This window comes from Cryptotermes secundus, unplaced genomic scaffold, assembly GCF_002891405.2.
Source record: "Cryptotermes secundus unplaced genomic scaffold, Csec_1.0 scaffold1924, whole genome shotgun sequence".
NCBI lineage: Eukaryota > Metazoa > Arthropoda > Insecta > Blattodea > Kalotermitidae > Cryptotermes > Cryptotermes secundus.
Window position 1 is genome coordinate 1 of NW_019737430.1, and position 22,122 is coordinate 22,122.

Consider the following 22,122-nt stretch of genomic DNA (forward strand, 5'->3'; position numbering starts at 1 on the left):
GTCTCTTGTACTGCAGCTACTTCTGGTGTATTGTACCTGCCCCAGGTGATAGTGAGGGTGATAGTGGAGCAATTGGTGGAATGAAGATTAGCAAGGGAAATTGAAGTGCTCGGAGAAAACCTGCCCCAGTGACACTTTGTCCACCACAGATCCCGCTTGACCAGACCCTGGATCAAACCTGGGCCACAGCAGTGGGAAGCCAGTGACTAACTGCTTGAGCTATGTCATGGCCTAAGTAAGTAGTCAGTACCATTGATAGAAGTGCGTTTCTGTGAAGCTCCTGTGCCATTTCTCTGTGTAAAAATCAAGTTTACCTTTTGATATTGGACACATCAGTCAATTTTCTACACAAAGCCCCAGATAATCTGCTACTGAACAATCATGAATCTACTGTAATTATAATGGATCAACTGTGTCCACCACTCAAAGAGACAGCGAAAACGATGCAGTAATGAAATTAATGAAGTTCTTACTTCATGAATGTGTTCTGGGCGACATACAGGTTCTGATATTGCTATCAGAAAGTCATGAGCATGTTTATACACTGGAGAAAATGACTCCAAGAAAATATGTCCATTAGGAGCCTGAAATCAAAGCACTTTTTCAATTTCTTGATCTTTTACACACTTGGTAGGACTCCTTGGATAGGGGCTCAGCCCATCTCAAGGCTGCGACCTGCACACACAGGACAACAGAAACAGAATAAATGCATACAGACATCGATGACTTGTGTGGAATATGAACCCACGATCCCAGTGTTTGAGTGGGCAAAGGCAGTTCATACCTTAGATGGGGCGGCCACTATGATCAGCTATTAGGCTCTTAAAGGGTTGTTTTCTGAGGGTAAGGGGCTTGGAGAAATGACTCATGAGTGAATGAATGGGAGGTGCAGCAGTGTCATGAGATTCAGACTAAGGACACAGTGGGCCTTTAAAGGGCCTCTGACCTCTACATCAGCCCATTTGTGATCTGTCCTAGAAACAGCCCTAGTCAAAAAGAGTCGCTATTCTTCATTCCGTTACCATTCATATAACATCATTCTTTTATATTTTTGTAACATTTGAAAACACGCCCATAGAGAATGATAACATTTTACACAATTACAATCGCTGAACTGGTGAATTAATTCAGCTTCACATCGATTCACAAGAACATTCTGCAAAGCAAATGAGTACATTGTGTAAACTTGAATATTGTACTGATTCTTATTCGTCCTTGTGCAACTCAATCAAAATCCACTTACCACCCACAATGGCCGTGACTCATGGTCGGTCTTCAGAATCATTTGCAACCGATAATCTTTGGCTCCATACTCATCTTCAGCAACACCTTGATCTTCTGATTCAATGTTCTTCTTGGCAGCACTAGGAACTCCCTCTACAACACGTACAAGTTAGATTTTGCGAGATCTGAAGTCTTAACAACTGTAGCTACGAATCTGCATTTGTGTGGATTATCGTACATTGGTGTTAGTGGCTATACTGCATAGACTACATAATATATGTTCAAGCTAGCCTCGAAATATGATCTGACGCATGTGTGCATTACTTATGGATCCTGAAAAGTAACTTGCCTCCATCCCCCCCATCCACCGGTTCTTCTTCCGCATATATATAGTCTTCATCATCTCTTTTACGCTTCTTCCATTTCTTGCTATTGTCTGCAATCAATGACAAAAGCTCAGATTACAAATATCTTCAAGAATAAGAAACAAACAACAATAATGACTACTAATATAGTTTTGTTAGTCACTCTTGCTGTTAGGAAAAGGTACCTCTAGATTATTACAATTGTGCTTATTCTGTCATATTGCCTTTCAGGAACTTTTCAAGTTGATAGCAAGTACAACATTAAGTGAGCTCATGATATCAAAGTAAAAGTGGATCAATAAAGGGGTTCTCTGTGGTAACTGCAGTTAGATATGGAAACTGTCAAATTTTTATGCTCAAATTCTAAAATTATTATTCCACTAGTAAATAATCATTATGACACACAATGATGATAAACAAAATTCAGAAGGGGACCACTAATAACAAAAAGTGAATGTAATTTATCCTTGGAATTCATCCTTAGTACTGAACTAATGAAGCCATCATGCTGTCAAAATGTGTGGCTGCATAGGAGAAAGAGCTTACTGTCCCATACTACTGAGCCTACCTGTATGTATAAAGCAATACAATAAAACAAAGCAGCCAGTAAGAAGTCATCAAAGGCACATTTCAGCTGCCAAGATACATTAACAATTTTAGGGTACAGAACCTGGACTATAATTACTGCTCTCTTTTAAACCTTACACAGCACATCCACCAAACATTCTTCTTCAGTCATCCTTCAAGATATACCCAGTGTGAATCTAATACAGCTTGGGTTATTTCATGACACTGACAGGAACCAGACCACACAGCAAACATTTCATGGCACGCTTTCCCTCATGAATAGGATGTGTTTCTCTTCAGTCTTTAAAGGCACATGTCATAAAAGCAACAAGGCAGGGAAAAAGCACCACAGTACTTGTATAACTTAAACATTTCATATACACTGAAGAGTGAGTGAAAGATTCATTGAGAATAAAGGGGAAATTTTATATACCACACAGTTCCCCTATTTAATATGTAAGAAGGCCAATATGCATCAACAAAATTATTTAATTTATATGGGCTATCTTGGGAGGTATGTGGCAGCGTAGTTGCTTGAGGCACTATGCCACAAGGTCATGGGTTCAACTCCTGATATCATAGGATTTTCAATTGACCTATTCCTTTCACCTGCACTATGGCCCTCGAGTTGATTCAGCATCTAACAGACATGAGTACCAGGAATCTTCCTGCGGATAAAGGACGGCTGGCATATAAGCTGACAATCTCACTTCCATCTGTGAGCCTTGATGTCTCGCTACTCTATGGCCCACCAAGACCCGTTACAGGAATAACTTCATTTTTATTTATTTATGTCGACAGTCTTGAAGCCACGACTCCTTGTCATGCGCCTAAGACTGTCTCTGTGCTGTGGTGTCACTTCTTCATAAATATCACTTCTACAACACATTAAGACCTTATCCATTCATCATATGGTGTGTGGGAACTGCCTACATTCAAGCAAGTGTGACAACACAAGCTTCATTGCTTATCAAAGATGAGTAAACAGCAGTTGCTAGGCAAAGCCCACAACAATACAGACAGTGACTGGTTTTCTATATGTCCAACTCTAGGTTACATAGAGAGTTACAGTTACAGTTCTAGATTGTTGTGGGCTTTGCCTAGCAACCACTGTTTACTTGTCGTTGCTAAGCAATGAAGCTTGCGTTGTCACACTTGCTTGAATGTGGGCAGTTCACACAGGTGCATACTACTGCATAACTACTTTGCTGTATTGTTTTAGTTCATTATTCCAAAAAAAGGGCGTTACAGTGAAGCAACTGCATAAAAGCCTATATGTGATGACTACAATACACGGTTGCAACGTTGCAGAAGTGACACTTATAAAACAGCGACGCCATACCACATCGGCTGTCCACGAGCACACGACATTGCACCTACAAGCCTGTCCACGCAATTTAAACCATTAACCAGTGCATTTCATTTCATTTATTCACCTTCCATAAATCCTGTCGAGAGTACGTTCTCATGTGGATGTGGAGATCGTTGTCACCCAATAGCATGCACATTTGTATAAAATACTGATAAACATATACAATATAATAAATAAGTTAATTTTAGTAGTAAAAGTAATGGCAAACCTTACACAATTTGTACAGTTTTATGCAAGTCTATTAATTAAAAATTCAATAGTTAAAATATGTCATTAATGAGTTTTGTATAAATACATTAATCTATATAATAATTTGAAATAAAGACTAGTATACAGTAATATAAAAATTGTGTATATCTAAAATAAGCATCTAAAAAAAAAGAACACAGACTGACAACCTTGTCTTCTAATTGAAAAGCAAGACAACTAACTACTCGCACCTTAAAATGATTTATAACCAAAATATTCCTGTAAAGAATAAAAAGAATGTAAATATAAAAACTGTTTTAATTGTATCTCAAAACTCTTGGTGTCACTCGATATATCCTTAATATATTGTGGCAAAAAGATGGATGCTGAATTTTAATATTACGCATTAACGAAAATAAAAATGTGGCCCCCCCCCCCGGGCATTTCCATCGTCATGCGAAGGAAAAGCACTGATTAAACTTTCTGAAAATCATGTAAAAGCAAACACTGTCACCTGATGGGTCTCACACTTCTTCCCTAAATGCAATCCCCACAAACCTCATTCGAATCTATTTAACTCTAGATAACCTAACCTCAGACAAACTTCATTCCCTTGCACGGAATGCGAAATTGTTAACAACGTTGAAATAAACCCTACCGTCTTTCTTTGTCTTCTTTGGTCCTCCCATATATAGCTTTATACTCGTAATATTTAAAAGTTATGTTTTAAGAGGTTACATTGGTGAGAATATATTGCATGACACATGCCTTTTCCTCGACCACGAAAACCCATAACGTTACATATATACACACTCCCGATTCTGAAAGTTACACATCGAACACAAGCACACCGACCAGGATGGGTGGGAAACATGGCCGCCATGACACCACGGGGCAATGAAGCTACCATCTCTACGCAACCTACATAAACTAAATTTAAACTGGCCGACAAGACCTAGAGCACAATCAGTAAGAAGATATGCGAACATGGCAACTATTTTGAGCGATCCCCCGCAGTGCTTTGTTCCCTAGAATAGGAATAAATAAAACCAGATCTCTTGTACTGCAGAGGTCCCCCCACCAACCCAGTTCTATTTTAGAACTGTGTTCAATATCACTAGTCAAGGAGGACGAGATGGGCAGGACATGTAGCACGAATGGGGAGAAGAGGAATGCATGTAGGCTATTCGTGTGAAAGCCACATGGAAAGAGATCACTGGGAAGACCAAGACGTAGGTGGGTGGACAATATTAAAATGTATCTCAAACAGATAGGATGGGATGGTATGGATTGGATTGATCTGGCTCAGGATAGGGACCAGTGGAGGCCTCTTGTGAACATGGTAATATACTATGGCTTCCATAAAATTCCGGGAATTTCTTGAGTAGCTGCTAAATTGATGGCTCCTCAAGAAGGGTTCACCTCCATGACTGAGTGAGTGAGTGGTACTGCAGAGGAATTTATGTCGTCGTTAGGGTTAGAACATGTATATAACAATTCTCACTTCCCCTTCATTCATCAGTTAAATGTGCTCCAATACTGAACACCATAAAACAAACTAATATTCAAAAGCGTATAACCGCTTCCCACTGTTAGGGTTAATGCTGACGTAGCTGCACGCTGAAAGATACCTGGTAGCGACTTCGTAGATTTACACGTTGATGTAGCCTCGTTTGATGATCATTTGTTTAGACGTTCTCTTACCTTAGAGATATCCTTCGCAGAGGCTGCTGAAGTTAGATCAGCCTATAGTTACTGAAGGGGAAGCAAAGTGCCCCAACCAACTACGATACGGCGTGCCCCTCGTATCTAAGGCAACCAGTGAAAATACATGTCAACGTAAATACTGCACCGTGTAGTACCGTTGCTATGCAACGATGACGAGTAGGAACACACATTGTTTGGTAACGGCCGATAAACACGTCAACAATATCCGGGCTATCACTAGGCAACCGGCCATAACAATAGGAAAACTGTTGGATACGGTGTTTTCTGTTGGGTCCGCCACGAGGGTATATAGCGAGACGCCAGACCGGGGCTTGTGTTGTTCGTTTCAAAATTTTACAAAGTCAAGATGAGAGATTATATGATTTTTCTCTTNGGCCGGGTGCACACCAAGGAAACTCGCAACTGAAACGCAACCGCGATTTCCGAGAAGTGTTATCAGCCTCAGTTGAACACATTTTAGTAAATGGGACAGCGCTAATTGTGGAAACGGAAGCGCTACTTGCGGGGAGACTGAGAAACTCAATTTCCAGGCAACGGAGAATGCCAGTCTTCACACGATTGAGTTCGATTGAGTTGCCGCGTGTATTCTTAGAAATCAGCTATTCTGTAACGCGCAGCAGTGATTCGTTTGTTTTTCTAGGATGGCACGAAAAATTGATGAACCTGCCAAAGGTTTTGTGTGGAGTTAATTGAGCAAGACCTCACCATAGAGGAATATTATTGTTGGAAATAAAGACTTAGATTTTTGCATTTTATTGCTGCTGTTCCATTAAAGGAACGTTGTTTACACCGTCTGTGCAATTGTCTACAGAGCAAATAATTAGGGATATGATTGGATAATTGTGACTGAGAAGGAGCGTGAAACTTATGAAAATGAGGTCCTTGTTGCGAAGTTGTTGACTGAAGTAAGGAATAAGAGAGTTTTAGTAGCAACAAGTACAAATACATTGAAGAAAGCAGTCTTCTGGGATTTGGCACCGTGTATATGTGGTGTTAACCGACGTTTCGGAGGAACGTATCGCCTCCATCTTCAGGGTAGAAGAAAAAATATAAGAAATCTGCAAGCTAAGAGACCGTGAGAACCGGTATACCGGTATATACACGGGGATAAGTCAATAAGTAAGTTACAAATGGATATAGAACTTAAATATGTTTTAAGGCCCACTTGAGATGATGTGAACAACTAATCGAGCCTCAGTGTGTACCAGCTAATCAGGAAACCAGTTGCCTCTTTCAATTTAAGGACATTTCTCGGAAATTGCAGTTGCCAGTTTCCTTTGTATGCCCTCGCCTTTACAGACGGTAGGACTCCTTGGACGGACAATGAGCTCGTCGCAAGGTCCCTGTCTAAACATTGGACAACACAAACACAGAAAAAACGCATACACACACGAAATATCCATGCCTTGGGTGGGATTCGAACCCACGATCCCGGCTTCCGAGCAAGCGAAGACAGTACATGCATTTGACCGCTCTGCTACCGTGACCGGCTAGGTGTTCTTTTTTTTAATTCACTTAGTGGTGGTGGAATTCATCTGGGTCCACTCGGCACGGTGGCCTCTCATTGGCCTATTGTAGCCTGCCTCGGGTGATTATGATGATGGAGAATTTGGTGGAATGAAGTTTGTAAGGGGAAACCGAAGTATTCGGAGAAAACCCGCCCCAGCGCCACTTTGTCCACCACAAATCTCACTTAACGAGACACGGGATCGAACCCGGGCTGCCGCGGTGGGAAGCCGTCGACTAACCGCTGGAGCTATGGAGGGGCCTAGATCGCCTAGATGGTATTTAGTATGCGCTAGTCTGTCTGTGGTAACTTATCCGCGGTGATCCGTGGTATGGACCGGAAGAGGCGGAAGCGGCGGTAGGCATCGGTACGCGCCGTGATTGAAGTATACTTCTGTATGTGAGGGATGTTTCGGTATGTCAATCTTGAGCCAAAATGCAGATGTAGAAGACGACTGTCTCTTTGAAGCATATCTTGACAGTGTCAAAAATATTTCTGTTCTTCTGAAAGCTGTGAATTTTAAAGATGTATGTATGGCTGTGGTACTAAGCTTTGTATGTGTATTACTGATGTGTCGTACAATTTATGAGGTTGTGTCACTTGAAAATTACTCGTGTTGACAGGGTTTGTCCTTTTTTAGAATGGTATATGTTTTGCAACCGACAAGGGCCTGAAAGTGACCGTAGAAGATTCGAAATGTGTCCAAGCCAGTGCATTTATTCAAAGAGAAGTTTTTCAAGTACGTTGAATTTTGCAGTTACTAGAGCAGTGTTTCTCAACCGCCGGTCCGCGGCCCAGTATTGGGCTCTCGTCTTATTTTATTTTTCTTTATTTTTTTTCCTTGACACTACAGCCCCAGTGGGCCTAGGCCTACCTTCATGAACCTTCTCCGTTCACTTCGGTTTTTCTAGAGCTTAGAAACACGGTAGGACTCCATGGGCGGGTGATCAACTCGTCGCAAGGCCTCTACCTGTACACAAACAGAAAAACGCACACAAACATCCATGCCCTGAGTGGGATTCGAACCCACGATCCCGGCTTCCGAGCAAGCGAAGACTGTGCACGCCTTAGACCGCTCGGCTACCGTGACCGGCCTCGTCTTATAGAAAACAGAATTTACCGGGCCACGGTCTGACAAAAGTTGATAACCACTGTATTAGAGTAATTTAGGCATAGAAGATATTCAGTACTAACATGGATGCCTTTTGAAGATGGAGATTGTAAGAATCTCCGAATAGTATAATTTTTATTGAATGTGGGGTTTTCACAACAGTGACTATGAAGAGTATCATCTTCTGGGATGTAACACCATGTAGTCTGGTAGGCGTTTGAGAGGAGCATATTCCTCCATATTGATGGTCGAAGAATAAGCGAAGGTCAGCAAAAAAAGAAACTCACTTAAGAAGAATCATGTCCCAGAAGATAGTATCTTTCATAGTCATTGCTGTGAGAACCTCAAATCCAGTATACAAGGAATTTATATGGATTAGTAAGTTTAATCGCTATTATTTCTATTACAACATTTACTAATGTTACAAATAAATTTAAACCATCTCATTACTTTTAATACTAGTGAATTAGAGCTGATAGGGATTAAGCTAGGGGCACGCGGTAGCATAGTTGATTGAGGCACTGCTACAAGCTGGTAGGTCGCGGGTTCAAGTCTGGATAAAGTAATGTTATATTTTAGCATCCTGTTGCACTGATTTAAGTCCATGATTTATTTAATCATTTTATTTTAACGTTTGACAATGTATATGATAGATACATATTTTAGTTATTTTAATGTGTGAACATGGCATGCAATGAACTGGTTTGATGCGGATAAGTAAGCACCTGAAGATGGCATTGTTATGCCGAGGCATGTAGTGCGAGGGAGAGAAGGAGTTAAATGAGTGTATGCACTGCAAGACGGATTAAATAAATCATGGACTGGATAAGGTAATTGGATTTTTTCAATTGACCTAATCCTTCCAGCCGCACTATGGGCCTGTTGTCGACTCAGCCTCTAACAGAAATGAGTACCAGGAATATTCTTGGAATATTCTTGGGGGTAAGGGCAGCCAGCGCATAGGGCTGACAACCTTGCTGCCATCTATGAGCCGATTGTCTAGAAAATGTGGGAACCCCAACATCTCAACCACATGGGCCTCCACGGCCTGTTACGAGGATACCTTTACTTTTTCACTTAGCTTACTAATCCAGTAACTGACTTGACCTATATCATGTAACAATGATCTATAGAGATGAAATAAATAAATAAATATGATTTGTTTTATCTGATTTTGAAAATTCCAGAACTTACAAGACACTACAAAATGTTAAATTTTATTAATGTTTATATTAAATATGAATATTTATGTAAACCTAGTTGCTTATAGGTAGATGACCCAGAGGATAGCCAGAGGGTTCAGACATGTTATGTAATATATGATATATAATTTGTTGTATTTTATGGTAAATGTGTTTGTGATTTTTTTAAGTAACCCAGTTTATTACCAGATTCAAATATGTTGCAGAAGTATGATATGAAATGTGCCAAAACAAACAAATATTTATTTTAACTTCTGCATTAACCTGTTTATAAGTAGTATAACAAAAAAAAAACCCCCCCTCTCTGTTCATATTTTCTGTCATTCTGTCATTTTTCATTTTGTCTCAGCAAGTCTGGGAAACCTCTCATCTGTTCTCTTAAAAACCCCCACTGGGATATGACGCCAGATCCAGAAGGTCACACAGGCCATGACTAACCAACATAACAATCCCCCTCCCTCAGCTTACGGGTTAGTGCCCAGTCTTTAACCTTGCCTTTTTCTCCCCTACACAAAAACCACGCTTGTCCCAGCTCCCTTCCCCCCCTCCCACACTACTATTTTCACTTGTATACTTGCCCTTCCCCCCCTTCCTTCTCTGCTCTCACATAGCTGTGTATATTTCCAACACAGTCTGCTTTTACCAGTTCTCACGGTCTCTTCGCTTGCAGATTTCTTATATTTTTTCTTCTACCCTGAAGATGGAGGCGATACGTTCCTCCGAAACGTCGGTTAACACCACATATACACGGTGCCAAATCCCAGAAGACTGCTTTCTTCATAGTCACCATCGTGAAAGCCTCAAATACTACAGGATCTTTATTGTTTGCATCCTGTGGTTTGTCATGATATGGAAAGAGAGATGATGGCAGTAAACCTGGACCAACTGGCACCCTATGAGGGTACCACTTGGGATGAGCAGCCTTAGAGAGCGAGAGTAAACACTGAAAATCGAGCCATGGGGAGGAAGGTGAGACCAGGCACTGTTGTCGCAAGCACAGCCCTTGGAAAAGAAGAAATGTCAGTATGCTTGTAAGCCATTTGGGATGAATAGCCTAAAGGAGGGAGCAATGTAGCATGTAGAGCTGTTACTGTGTGACAAACTTGGGATAAGCTAACATACTGGACCCATTTCTAGGCAATGGTTCAGTGAACACTTTCCCATGGCAGTGACTTGACACGCAGCAATAGAGGTGGTCTTGGATATAGGGTGTTTCTGTGTCATCTGTAATGTGGAATTATCTTGAGGACAAATGGGGCTTCCAAGTTCATTTCAGTATGGGAGTCTGTGAAGAGAGGACTTGAGCGGGTGAAGCTGAAGAATCTCCACTGTTAAAACCTATTACCAGAAAATATCTGTTGAGGACACTGCAGGCTGGAGAAGACTTAATGTTAGTGATTTGTAAAGTATGGAAATCAGCGATAGTGTTATAGTTATTTGTAGTTACAATCTGTAAGTGGTCAGTAAATCAAGTCACCAATCCAAACCCCATCTATACTCAGACAAGTGACAATATGTATGTTATTTAGGTACTCTCAGTCTGCAGGGTAGGAACCCATTTGAAACCACTGTGTTGCTGAAGCCTTAAATTGGATCATATGGAAAGAAGTAACAAGGATTTGAATCTAATCGCACTAATTTGAGGTTATATCTTATGGTGGGTCTCAGTATTAGTGATGAAATTCTGGAACTTTTCAGTTGTTACACTGGTTTATTAATTGGATATGTGTACTTGGTTTGTTTTCTGCACCCAGCTAGAATTGACTTAAATAGTACTGTGTGCTTTGTTTACAGCATTACACATTGAATGATGAGCAAGTGGTATTCAAAGTAAATATCTCAGTTTTAGTAGAATGTCTCAACATATTTGGAGGATCAGCCACTGCACTTAAAATGTGTTACCAAGGATATGGCTTCCCACTTACATTGTTGTAAGTACATAAAGCAATAAGGTGTTAGTGTGATTGTAAAAAACAGAATAAATTTCCAGAATGAAATTAAAAACAAAACAACAAAAAAGTGGGGTTGTAAAATGAATAGGTCATATGACACTTTCCTGAATGGGATGTATTAAGGGGATATTAGTCAGTGGCCCAATCCTAAAGGGTGAAGGCAGGATACATTTGGCATGTGCAAGAATGACTGTCTCAGTTTGAGATGGGAATTTGGAAGTATTTTGAGAGCTGAGATTAGAATGAGGATTTCCACTGCTAGACCAATTTGTTTAACTAATAACAGTTTATAAAGCCGGGTTTACACGGGTCAAGTCGTGAGTCAAGTATCTTGCCTCCGCACTTGCGTGGTTTTGTTCTACTTGACTTAACTACACGTGTTTTCACGTAGTTCAGTAGTTGTTCAAGTGATTTTGAAACATGACTGCAAATCGTGTTGAGAAAGCTGGTAATATTAGCCCTGCCGGCCTGCTCACTTGCATCATCTCTTGTTTACACTGGTAAAGTCAGTGGTCAAGTAGGCGATGAAGTGGTAAAATTCGTGGTGGGGGTAGCAGTCAAGTCAAGTTACTTGTCCACCGTGCAGAACTACTTGACTTGTCTCACTACTTGACGCAAGTAAGTACTTGACTTGGCCGGAACTGTTTACACGATGCAATAAAAATATTCTAATTAACTTTACCGCCCTACATGACCGTTTACTTGACCCGTGTAAACCCGGCTTAACAGTAGCAATTTTTTCACAATGTACCAAAGTGTACTACTTTCAGCTCTCCCTGTAATAGGCTGTGGAGGCCCATAGGGTTGTGAGATTTTGAGGCCACCACATTTTCTAGAGAGTCGGCTCACAGATGGTGGTGACATTGTCAGCCTTACATGCCGGCCACGTTTTACCCCCAGGGAGATTCCAGGTACACATTTCTGTTAGAGTCTGAGTCGACCCCAGGGCCATAGTGCAGCTGGAAGGTTTCAGTCGACTGAAAAATCTGATGACCTCATCAGGAATTGAACCCATGACCTTTCGGCTTGTAGCACAGTACCTCAACCAACTATGCTACTGTGTGCCCCCAAGTTTACTACTTATCCTGTTTGATATAGGATTATTTTATCACTGAAACATTTTTATAAAGCATAAGGAATCAGTTCTAGGCCCATGTACATTTTCTCCACATGTAGGAAGAGGGACAGAAAGAGATTTTTTGACAAATTGATTAGTGCTAGTGTTCCCAACTGTTAAGCTTCTGAAAGATGGAGTAGTTTGTGAGCTACTGCAAAAACCTGTAGCAGTTGTCTGAAGATTATGGAAGTTCCACACCGAGATATCGATGTTAAGCTCAAAGTTGAGAATTTCTTTTTCCAACTTGAATCTAAAAAATTGAGACTTGGACATGTATGTGTGTGTGGTTTGGGGGGGGGGGGGGNATTATTTATATTATTAAAGTGGCATAGCAGAATAGAGGAAAGTCACAAGAGCTTGTGTACAGTCATGAAATTGGTCTTCAGCACAGAGCACTAATGCTTAGCTCATATGTTTCTGTTACTAAGTGACAGAAGAATCAGAAGCCAGTATTTGGGGCTGCTGCCTGATGGTCATAGCACTTATAATTCTTTTCTACATGCTGTGAAAGGAAAAGTGCTGAACCTGTGGTTAGGAACTTTATATATATATATATAGCTATTTTAAGCAATAAAGAAATATTAGCTTTATGTTGTAATGATGTCAGTAAGGTATATTCAGTTTCATTACATAAGAGATGATAGTTAGGGTTAGTACTTTCAACATCTGAAATAATTCATGTTCATCGTTTACTTACTAAAGAATCCTGCATCTGTCTTATGTTTTTATGGTATAAATTTGGTCTCGTTTATATTTAACAAACTTGGTATTGCATGTAATATAAAAGCAGAGTTATGGTGGGTTGTAAATTCTTGTGATGGACAGATCAAAGGAGTCTTTTAAACTTTCTCATAGCCATTGATGTCACATCAGAAAGAAATATGGAATTATTTGCCAAGTATGAATGTTACAATATTGTTGGAACTGTCCCTTTTAAAGACAAATCCCCTCAAGAGCATCATGTTATCTCAGGACTGTTTTTTGCCTAACTTAGGTATAGTGTGTTAAATAAGCACTTGCTGCAGATTTACAGTTTGTAGTACATAAAGCTGTATACCAGAACAAATGTTACAGATTAGAAGAAGGTGGAGTCATTACAGACTGCAGTATTAGGACATTAGAAGCAGAGGAAATACTTGATTTCAATTTCTCTGCAGCCAATGTCCTCAACAAAATCATTCTTCGATCAGAATGTCTTAAAGAAGTATTTGCAGAACTAGACACCTCCAGCGATCTGATAGAAATTTTACTGTCGCCTGATCCACCTTATTTTCGAATTACTACTGCTGGTACTGCTGGAGATACTAAGGTGATCAGCTGCTTTATATTATTTACAGTTATCTAATAAAAGTGTGAAAGTGTTAAGTATTGTTAATTATTTAACAAATAATAAAGAAAACATTTTGTTTGACCAAAGTTGTGTTTCCTCTGTTTTATGATACAACAAACTGGATATTAGCTGAATTGAATAACTTCATATCTTATTTCAGATTGATATTCCAAAGAATAGCGACATGATTGAGACATTCCAGTGTACAACACTTGCAACTTCCAGGTACTGTATGTGTCTCTGGGACCATTTCCTGAAAACCCCTTCATACAAGATTTGAGATTTTCACAGTGGAAATGGTGTTCTGGGTTGTGACATTTTGTGGATGGTTATGGGAGGAGCAGTAATATTGATGCAAGGGAACCTGCAGTCTCCATCTTCAGCATAGAAGAGCCACTTTTACTTTAAACATGTTCTTGTAAAACGTTGGTAACTACCCTCAAGACACTGTAGTGTCACAACCCAGAAGCTGACAGTTGAAACCACTTCATAGTTTACTATTTTTGTAGTAAGGAAATACTACTCAGCTCAGTGATTGAGGCTGTTGGTATGTCATTTAAGATAATTTAGTAAACTACAACATGAAATGATATTTATTTATTCAATGTCCTGATATGTTTGGACCTCAGAAGGTCATCATCCGGGTTGTTCTGTTAATACTTCTAGTACAATTACTCAAGGTTTCTACAGATAGATTGTTTATTCTAAGAACTCATATTACAGTTAATAGAAATAATTATGGTACAGTGTATTGAAATTGTCATGTGTTAAATGACTTTGAGATGGGGTTTGGATTGGTAACTGTATTTATTTGCCTCTTGTAAATTGTCGCTACATGTAATTGTAGCACTGTCTCAAATTCACACACTTCACAAACCACTACAGCAAGTCTGCTGGGAGGTAAGAAAGTGTGTGCCTCTGCATGTTCTCTTGATTGGCCTCCAACTTCTCCTGACTTGCTTTTTATCTTTTCTAACCAGGCCTCCATCATGGCCTTCATTTGTTCTCGGTTGGTTCGCATTTTGGCTGTCATTTGTTCTTCTCTGGCTTTTGTCGTGACTTTTATCTCCTATTGATTGACCCTTGTGGCCTTCATTTCAGCCAGCAGGGGTCCTATCATTTGCTCCATTTTTGTAGTATGACTATATAACTATCCAGTGCAATCTTTGATCTAATCAATTTAATCCAATTTATCTAACTTCTAACACCAGCCATCATGTTTTAGTGGCTAGCTAATTGGATTTATTAGACCAGTTTGATGGCTCTACACATGTTACAAATCACTGTACTGCAGCACACATGAAGTGTTCTGTGTCTTCCTCTGCTTACATCATTATGGTCTGGCAACTGGCTCATAACTACCTGAAATGTCGACAGTATATATATATATATATATATATATATATATNTATATAGAGAGAGAGAGAGAGAGAGAGATTATGACTGGCGGTTTCCAACCAATCGGTTCATCTTGGCGCCAAGCCCCTTGAGACCCACAATCAGTATTTTTTTTTCAACTGAACATTTGTGGTTATAGTCCTTCTGTTATTTACAATTACTGCTGGCCCTCACCAGTGCAGTCATTCTTGGGTTTCCTTATTTTTTAAGATATTTCAGATGTGTTCTTTGGATCTTAAAGAAGTATTCTACCAGTTTGGCCAATGTAGGCTTTCTAGTAATCCAAGCATGTTAATTTAAGTGTGTAAGTTTGACATATGCTGAATTTGAAATTTGCTTATGATATCACAATAATCCTGATTATCACCTTCTCTTTAAATTCAGTCCCAAGAAGTATGGAGAGCAGAACAGATCTTTGTGTTTATTGTTTGCATACTGTTGTGTATCTTTAAAGGTACTAATGTTGCTGTCAACACAAGTCTTTGCAACATTCCACAAGTAGACATCAGGCTCGGATGTCATATACAACATGAAAGGAATACCAGCACATTCATAAGAGGAAAATCTTTAAAAATTGCACCATAACCTGCTTATGCAATTTGCGTCCAGTCACTAAATATTCTGCAAACCCATTGTTACTGTACACCTGTAATGTGATAAATTATTATGAAATAATCAGTCACGAACATCGCCAATGACATACATAATACTAACACACACCGAGCTTATCCAGCTACATTGTACTTTATCAATTTTATTTAATTTACAAAATGCTGATGTTCTAATTTTTAACCTTTAACATATAAGACAGTTACATGATACATGCCTGGGTGGCACATGAAATGATCCAGTATTTTATTTAGTATTAATTATTCAACCATGTAATGAATGATGTTTTGTAACATGGTTATACTTACAGTAAATCATGGAAATTAGTTCTTACCCTTGCCAGACATCCTTGTGTCAGACTGTTCCTGTTCATATGCCAGTTTACAAGATGGCAGAGTGTTGTTCTTTAGTGAAACAAGAACCCATGTGACTATATCCTTTCGGAATATCTTAAGGAAAAGATTTTTCTGAAAAAGCCGCAAGTATTAATGTAATTGAGAGCACTAATCATTCAGGGTTCCAATGAGATAACTGAGGATATGTGCCAACAAGTAATCAACATCACAGTACATGTTGAAGATGTTACCAGATATAATGGTGGCCATATTGAAGACTTGATTCACAGAGGATAAATCTCCATTCAATGGTCTTTATTTTTGTATGTTAGTTTCTAATACTGTAATTGAAATAAAGATTGCATTAATAGATCAAATACTGCATCATTTCATTTGCTGCCCTGTAGTTTTATCATGTTGCAGGCCATGGAAACTGAACACTTCTGCTTTGTGTAGGAGACAACTAGCACAAGAAGGCTCCACCCTACCTGCTACAATGTCATTATATTCAACTCAGTCCCAGAACTTTTGAGGCCTCCACATATATGAATGGGTGTTACAGATTTTTTCTGATGTTTGTATTTGTGCAGGTACAAGCTGTCTCATGTAAAGCCATCTTCCAAGTCCCTTGCAGTGTCTCAGAAAGTGTCAATCCGAACTGATGACAGGGGTCTCCTCTGCTTCCAGTATATGATTCCTGCAGATAACCACACATGTTTTATTGAGTACTGTGTAAGTATGTACTGCTGTAAGCTTTCAGAAATAGTTGTATGTTGCATAAATTATAGGGTGGTTAAAAAGAAACCTTTTATAATGCAGAAGAAGTTACTTTGAATAACACAAGGGTGTATGAATGTGAAAGATGATTGAGTATGTCTTGATATCTCTGATATAGTGTCCAGTTAGAATTTTTATGTAGTAATTTATAAGTGGCCTTTGTTCAATAGTTGAGACCTTGTGCTTATTTTTATATTTGTGTCTGGTATGTACGTGTAAGTTACCCCATAATCTTTCCTGACTTTTTAATATTGGTTTAGTCATGAAAATTAATTTATATCATAAGTACCTAAATAAACTTTGTGTTTATCTTGTCATATGTACATGAAACCAAACCTAGAGAATGATTTGGGCAAAAATGATTGATGAAGTTTTATTCCTGTTAGTTATTAGCTGTCTCACATGCAGGTTGCTTCTTGAAACTTAAAGGTTTTGAAAAGCAGTTGTATGTGAGACGGTTAATAATTAACAGGAATAAATATGTGATGTGCAACAGGATTCTAAGACATGATATTATCGATAAAGATATTTGATACCAAGAATATAGTGCCTTTACTCAGATTAAAATACGGGCACCAGCCCTGTAGAGCAAGCAACCAACTACGCAGTAGCATAGTTGGTTGAGGCACTATGCTACAAGCTGGAAGGTCCCAGGTTCAAGTCCCAGTGATGTCATTGGATTTTTTTCAATTGACCTAATCCTTCCAGCCCTGTGGTTGACTCAGCCTCTAACAGAAATGAGTACCAGGAATTAATTAAATAATTTTCCTGGGGAGTGAAGCACGGCTGGCGCACAAGGCTTACCTTACTGTCATCTTCGAACCGATTGTCTAAATAATGTGGGACCCTCAACGTCTCACAACCCAATGGGCCTTCACAGCCTGGTACAGGGATAGCTTTACAATTATGCATCCTGTTGTGTATGTGATATTTAAAGCTTTTATTTTACCATCACACAACAATGTAGATTTGATTATTATATAATAAAATGATTGAGTTCAAGTGAAAATGAGTCACCCAGTTTATTATAGCAATCGCACTACATGCTTCAGTCTCTTTTGGCCATCAGGTGTGTATGAATAAAAGCAATAAAATATATTAAGTTTATGTCGAATTGCATGATGAATATGGATCCATTTTTGAACATCATAGATTTAAAAGTTGTGTACATGTTTAGGGATGGATAAACAAAAATATATTTACAATGTTGTAGAATTGTTAAAATTATAAAATATATGTGTGAATGTGTGTGTGTATATAATGTAGATATATAAAATAGTAGCCTAGATGGTGGCTGTTCATTTTAGGGGGGACTGTGATTGTAGATTTTAGTTTAAATTGTGTTTGTAGTTATGAATGGTACAGTGTTCATATATCTGTGTATCTTATGTTCTTCTTTTTTCTTATCCATGTTATTATGTTTTTTATGATGTAGCAGAATATTGGGTATATTGTTTTGTGCAGTTGCACTGTCTGAAAATATTGCTATGAAGCAGTATTTGTTCATGTTTTAGTTTTTCTGTGTTTTGGTTGGCTAGGATTCTGTGTTTATAAATTTATAGGGAGATGAAGGTGTAGTCTCATTGTTGTTTTGGTTCGTTATATGTAATGGTGTTTCATGTGGTTGGTTTATTTTTGTGTTGTTTTCTGATGTGCTGGTTTGCGTATTGGTAATCGTCTAACAGTATCTGGTGAAAAGTACAAATTATGATGCTACTAATTATGGAGTCTTCTCTAGTCTCCTGTTACTTCCTATTTTTTTAGGTCCCTATATTCCACTCAGACACCTATATTCTGTGTTCTCAGGGTGTGAGATGAATTCTCACCATCATACAAAAACGAGGGGTAGATTATGGTATTACAGGGACATATAATTGTAACAAATACGGTTATAACTTTTTAAGATAAGCATTTACATAATAATTGTAATTGCTGCAGTAGTACATCATTCATAGTATTGTAATTAGAAAGGACAGAGAGTAATAATGAATGTTATTTTCAGTGTACTCCAGTAGCAGACATTGATGGTGAATATGACGAATGATGGACAGTAACAATAATCACAGAAATTCAGAGACATCAGTCTGGTATAATGTTAATTCATAAAATGTTACAAGTTTTATATCTTAAATCAGTGTTGATCCAGTATTTTAATTTGAATTCATTTCAGAACCATAAATGTGTACATGTGAAGTCAAACCTTTGTACATTTTATAATTTATTTTGTGAAATCTTGTTTTCTAAAAAGTTAATGATGATTGTGGTGGTTATAAACCTAGGCTTCTCTTTTTTGTGTAAGGATAAGAGAGGAGAACATCAGTGTGTGTTAGTTGCTGACCAGGCATTGTTTCATCAACTGAAGAAAAGAAACTTGTATCCCATGATAGGTGTTTCATATGTGTGGTTGACACTAGTCTTGTGACACTGACCTATTTTTAAATGTGAATTAGTAAAATAAAAGAACATATTATGATTAACAAAGTTTTTAATTCATGTTTAGCAACTGAACTCAGAACCACATGTAGAGTGTCTCATATATTTTTACCTATCCTGACAATTTAGTTTGATGTTTCTTCCGGTCATGTGTCTGCACTGTCAAATATGATATTCTTTCATGCATCATGCATCATCATCATCATCATCACCACCACCTTCCAAGTTTTGGCTTTCAGTTTGTTCTGTGCTAGTGGATATGTTGATTCCTCCACCATAGTTTCAGGCATCCAATGAGATTTCTTTCTTCTTTAGAGACAGGTAGTAGGACTCCTTGGATTGGTGTGGGGTGTCAGCCAATCACAAGGCTGTACCTGTACAGGACAATGCAAACAGAGAAAGAACACAGACATACATCCTTGTCTTAATTCAAGTAGATTTTTGGGCTTAATTCTTACAGGATAGGAAATTAAGTAGGATATGTGTGTATTTCAGAGACCTTTAGTGCAATATTATATCTCAGCATCCCATTCTATTGAGACATTATCCTATTTTACTAATGTATTCGTCAGTAATACAGCTTTAAAAAGGCATTAGGAATATGTTGTTCACTAAAAATGCATTTTAATACTCATTCATTCATCAGTAATCTGTCTAGACGACAGGTCCACAGTCTCTTCCAAAACAGTTCCTCCATTTGATGCGATCTAGAGCTTTCTCCTTCAAATGAAAATATCCTCTTCTGTCCCCAAGGTCATCCAGCATCTTCTTACATCTTCTTCCTCGTCTTCTGGTCACTTCTGTCCGTCCCTCTATCTTTCCTTCAATAACTTCTTTTAGAAGGCAGTTACTGCGTAAGATATGACCAATCCAATTAGCCTTCCGTTTTCTTATTTCGTGTAGGATATTCCTCTGCTCACTGACTCCAAATAACACTTCTTTATTTCTCACATAATCGGTCCAACTGATCATCTCCATCCTTCTCCAACACCACATTTCAAAGCTTTTCAGATGTTTCTGATCTACTGCCCTAAGTGTCCAAGTTTCAGCCCCATACAAAGCAGTGCTCCAAATGTAGCATTCCAATAGTTTCTTTCTCAAATTTAAGTCCAATTTGCTGGTAAAAAGATTCTTCTTCTTGCTAAATGCAGCTTTTGCCATGACAATCCTAGATTTAATTTCACACGCACACCTTCCATCATCTGTTAACAAGCTACCCAAATATTTAAAACAGTTCACATTCTTCAGTTGTTTTTCGTCTGTCTTTATTGTGACTGGGGTTGGTTGTCTCGAAATTTTCATTACTTTTGTTTTTTCCACATTCATTTCCATGCCATAGCACCTTCCAATTTTGATTAGTTTATCAATCGTACCCTGTAGCACAGTTTCTTCCTTAGCCATTAACACAAGGTCATCTGCATATTTCACAGTTTGAATAATTTGCCCTCCTAATATGAAGTCTCCAAGCCCATCCAGAGCTTCTTTGGTAAGACATTCGCTGTACAAGTTGAACAGAATTGGTGATAAACAGCATCCTTGTCGAACTCCTCTTCCAATCTTCACACTTCTTGTCTTTTAATACTTTGACAGTTAAAATCAATAATATGCCTGTAGGCTGTTATGTTAGCATATAAATTTGCACATTGAAAGTGAATGTCCACACTCCTAAAGTTGTCTTGGTTTTATGTAATACAGAATAAGATAGAATCAAGAGCAATGACATTACATTCACTATACTGGTAAACCAAAATGGGGACACTGACATGGGGAAACATGACGACAGCCCCAAAATAGCTGGATAAAAATGAAATTTAACCACTAGCATGAAGTGAATAATGACGTGCATGAGAGAAGCATGGGAAACAAATACAGTGCAGTGGTCTCACTCCAGGATAGAATTCACCTGGTGATGGCCCAATGAGGGCGAAACATGTTGTGAAGATAAATTACGTAAAACCAAGACAACTTGAAGTGTGTGGACATTCACTTCAATGTGTAAATTTATATGCTAACATAATAGCCTATGGCCATATTATTGATTTTAATGGTCCTAGTATTAAAATGCATTTTTAGGGAACAACATATTCCTAATGTCTTTTTAAAGTTGTATTATTGATGGATACATTAGTAAAATAGGATGACTTTAGTACAATGTATGTAGCCTGTGTCTGTCTCAAGTTTCGACTATCAGTAATTTCTTTATGATGGGAGTCCACAGCATGAAAAAATCCTTTGTTTTTATTTTACTTGGAAGGCCTTCCAATGTGCTAGTTGAAAGCCCTAGTATGGTTCATTGTGTCATCCCGTGGGTTTTAAAATGTGATCTAATAAGTGAAATAAGACAAACCAAGAAAGTACAACAGTGCAAGTACAACAGCCCCCAGACACTAAGGAAAACTGACTTTTTATGTAAAATCTTGTAGTGTAGAAATATGAGGTTGTATAAAGGTTGTTCAATAAATACGGTTCCCTAGGTCATGCAAATGAAATGAGTTATTACAATGCTAATGTAGCTCCATGTAGTTCACTGATATATAATTATTTTTCAACATGAACCCCAAGCACATTGATTTATTTATACTGTCTTGGCACAATTGGCTTAGTTAAGCACAGAGGTAACTTTACTATGAAGCTCCATTTCTGATGTTATCTTCAAAATATTGTTCACTGTGATTTCCCATTGGTATACGCTTTGGAAGGGCGTTGTTAAACAGTGTACAATATATTGAATTCTCCTGCGTGTGAGTAGTATTACAAATTAAATCAATCTGTCGAATTCGGTATTTTAAGTGGTGACATTCAAATGTGTAATATACGTCGATTTTCTTTTACTGCCACGAGATGGCAGAGTAATGTTAACATTTGTTGCACTCTGTGGGCGTGACCTATTTATAGAGTTCTATACA

General features: G+C 38.5%; 2 protein-coding genes and 1 long non-coding RNA gene across 6 annotated transcripts; 1 reads left to right on the forward strand and 2 right to left on the reverse strand.

Moving 5' to 3' along the window:
- Positions 1 to 168: 168 nt before the first annotated feature.
- LOC111870459 (general transcription and DNA repair factor IIH helicase subunit XPB-like) lies at positions 169 to 4,625 on the reverse strand. 3 transcript variants are annotated; one of them, XM_023862766.2, is made up of 4 exons: positions 4,486 to 4,625; positions 1,574 to 1,660; positions 1,244 to 1,377; positions 169 to 584 (listed from the first exon to the last, which is right to left on the reverse strand). In XM_023862766.2, the coding sequence occupies exons 1-4, from the start codon at positions 4,598 to 4,600 to the stop codon at positions 369 to 371; spliced, it is 552 nt and encodes a 183-aa protein (XP_023718534.1). In that variant the 5' UTR covers positions 4,601 to 4,625; the 3' UTR covers positions 169 to 368. The 3 variants fall into 3 exon arrangements, with proteins under 3 accessions (XP_023718534.1, XP_023718535.1, XP_023718536.1); XM_023862767.2 differs by having other exon boundaries at positions 178 to 584; positions 4,376 to 4,617; XM_023862768.2 differs by lacking the exon at positions 169 to 584 and adding an exon at positions 592 to 675.
- A 2,622-nt stretch (positions 4,626 to 7,247) lies between these two features.
- LOC111870455 (cell cycle checkpoint protein RAD1) lies at positions 7,248 to 19,284 on the forward strand. Of its 2 annotated transcripts, XM_023862763.2 has the most exons (7): positions 7,278 to 7,479; positions 7,593 to 7,691; positions 11,060 to 11,196; positions 13,409 to 13,643; positions 13,825 to 13,889; positions 16,597 to 16,738; positions 18,786 to 19,282. In XM_023862763.2, the coding sequence occupies exons 1-7, from the start codon at positions 7,369 to 7,371 to the stop codon at positions 18,825 to 18,827; spliced, it is 831 nt and encodes a 276-aa protein (XP_023718531.1). In that variant the 5' UTR covers positions 7,278 to 7,368; the 3' UTR covers positions 18,828 to 19,282. The 2 variants fall into 2 exon arrangements, with proteins under 2 accessions (XP_023718532.1, XP_023718531.1); XM_023862764.2 differs by lacking the exon at positions 7,593 to 7,691 and having other exon boundaries at positions 7,248 to 7,479; positions 18,786 to 19,284.
- On the reverse strand, positions 16,618 to 22,075 carry LOC111870456. The gene is made up of 3 exons (XR_002843853.2): positions 21,717 to 22,075; positions 19,329 to 19,590; positions 16,618 to 16,703 (listed from the first exon to the last, which is right to left on the reverse strand). It is a non-coding gene; the product is annotated as an uncharacterized LOC111870456 (long non-coding RNA).
- Between the last annotated feature and the right edge of the window lie 47 nt (positions 22,076 to 22,122).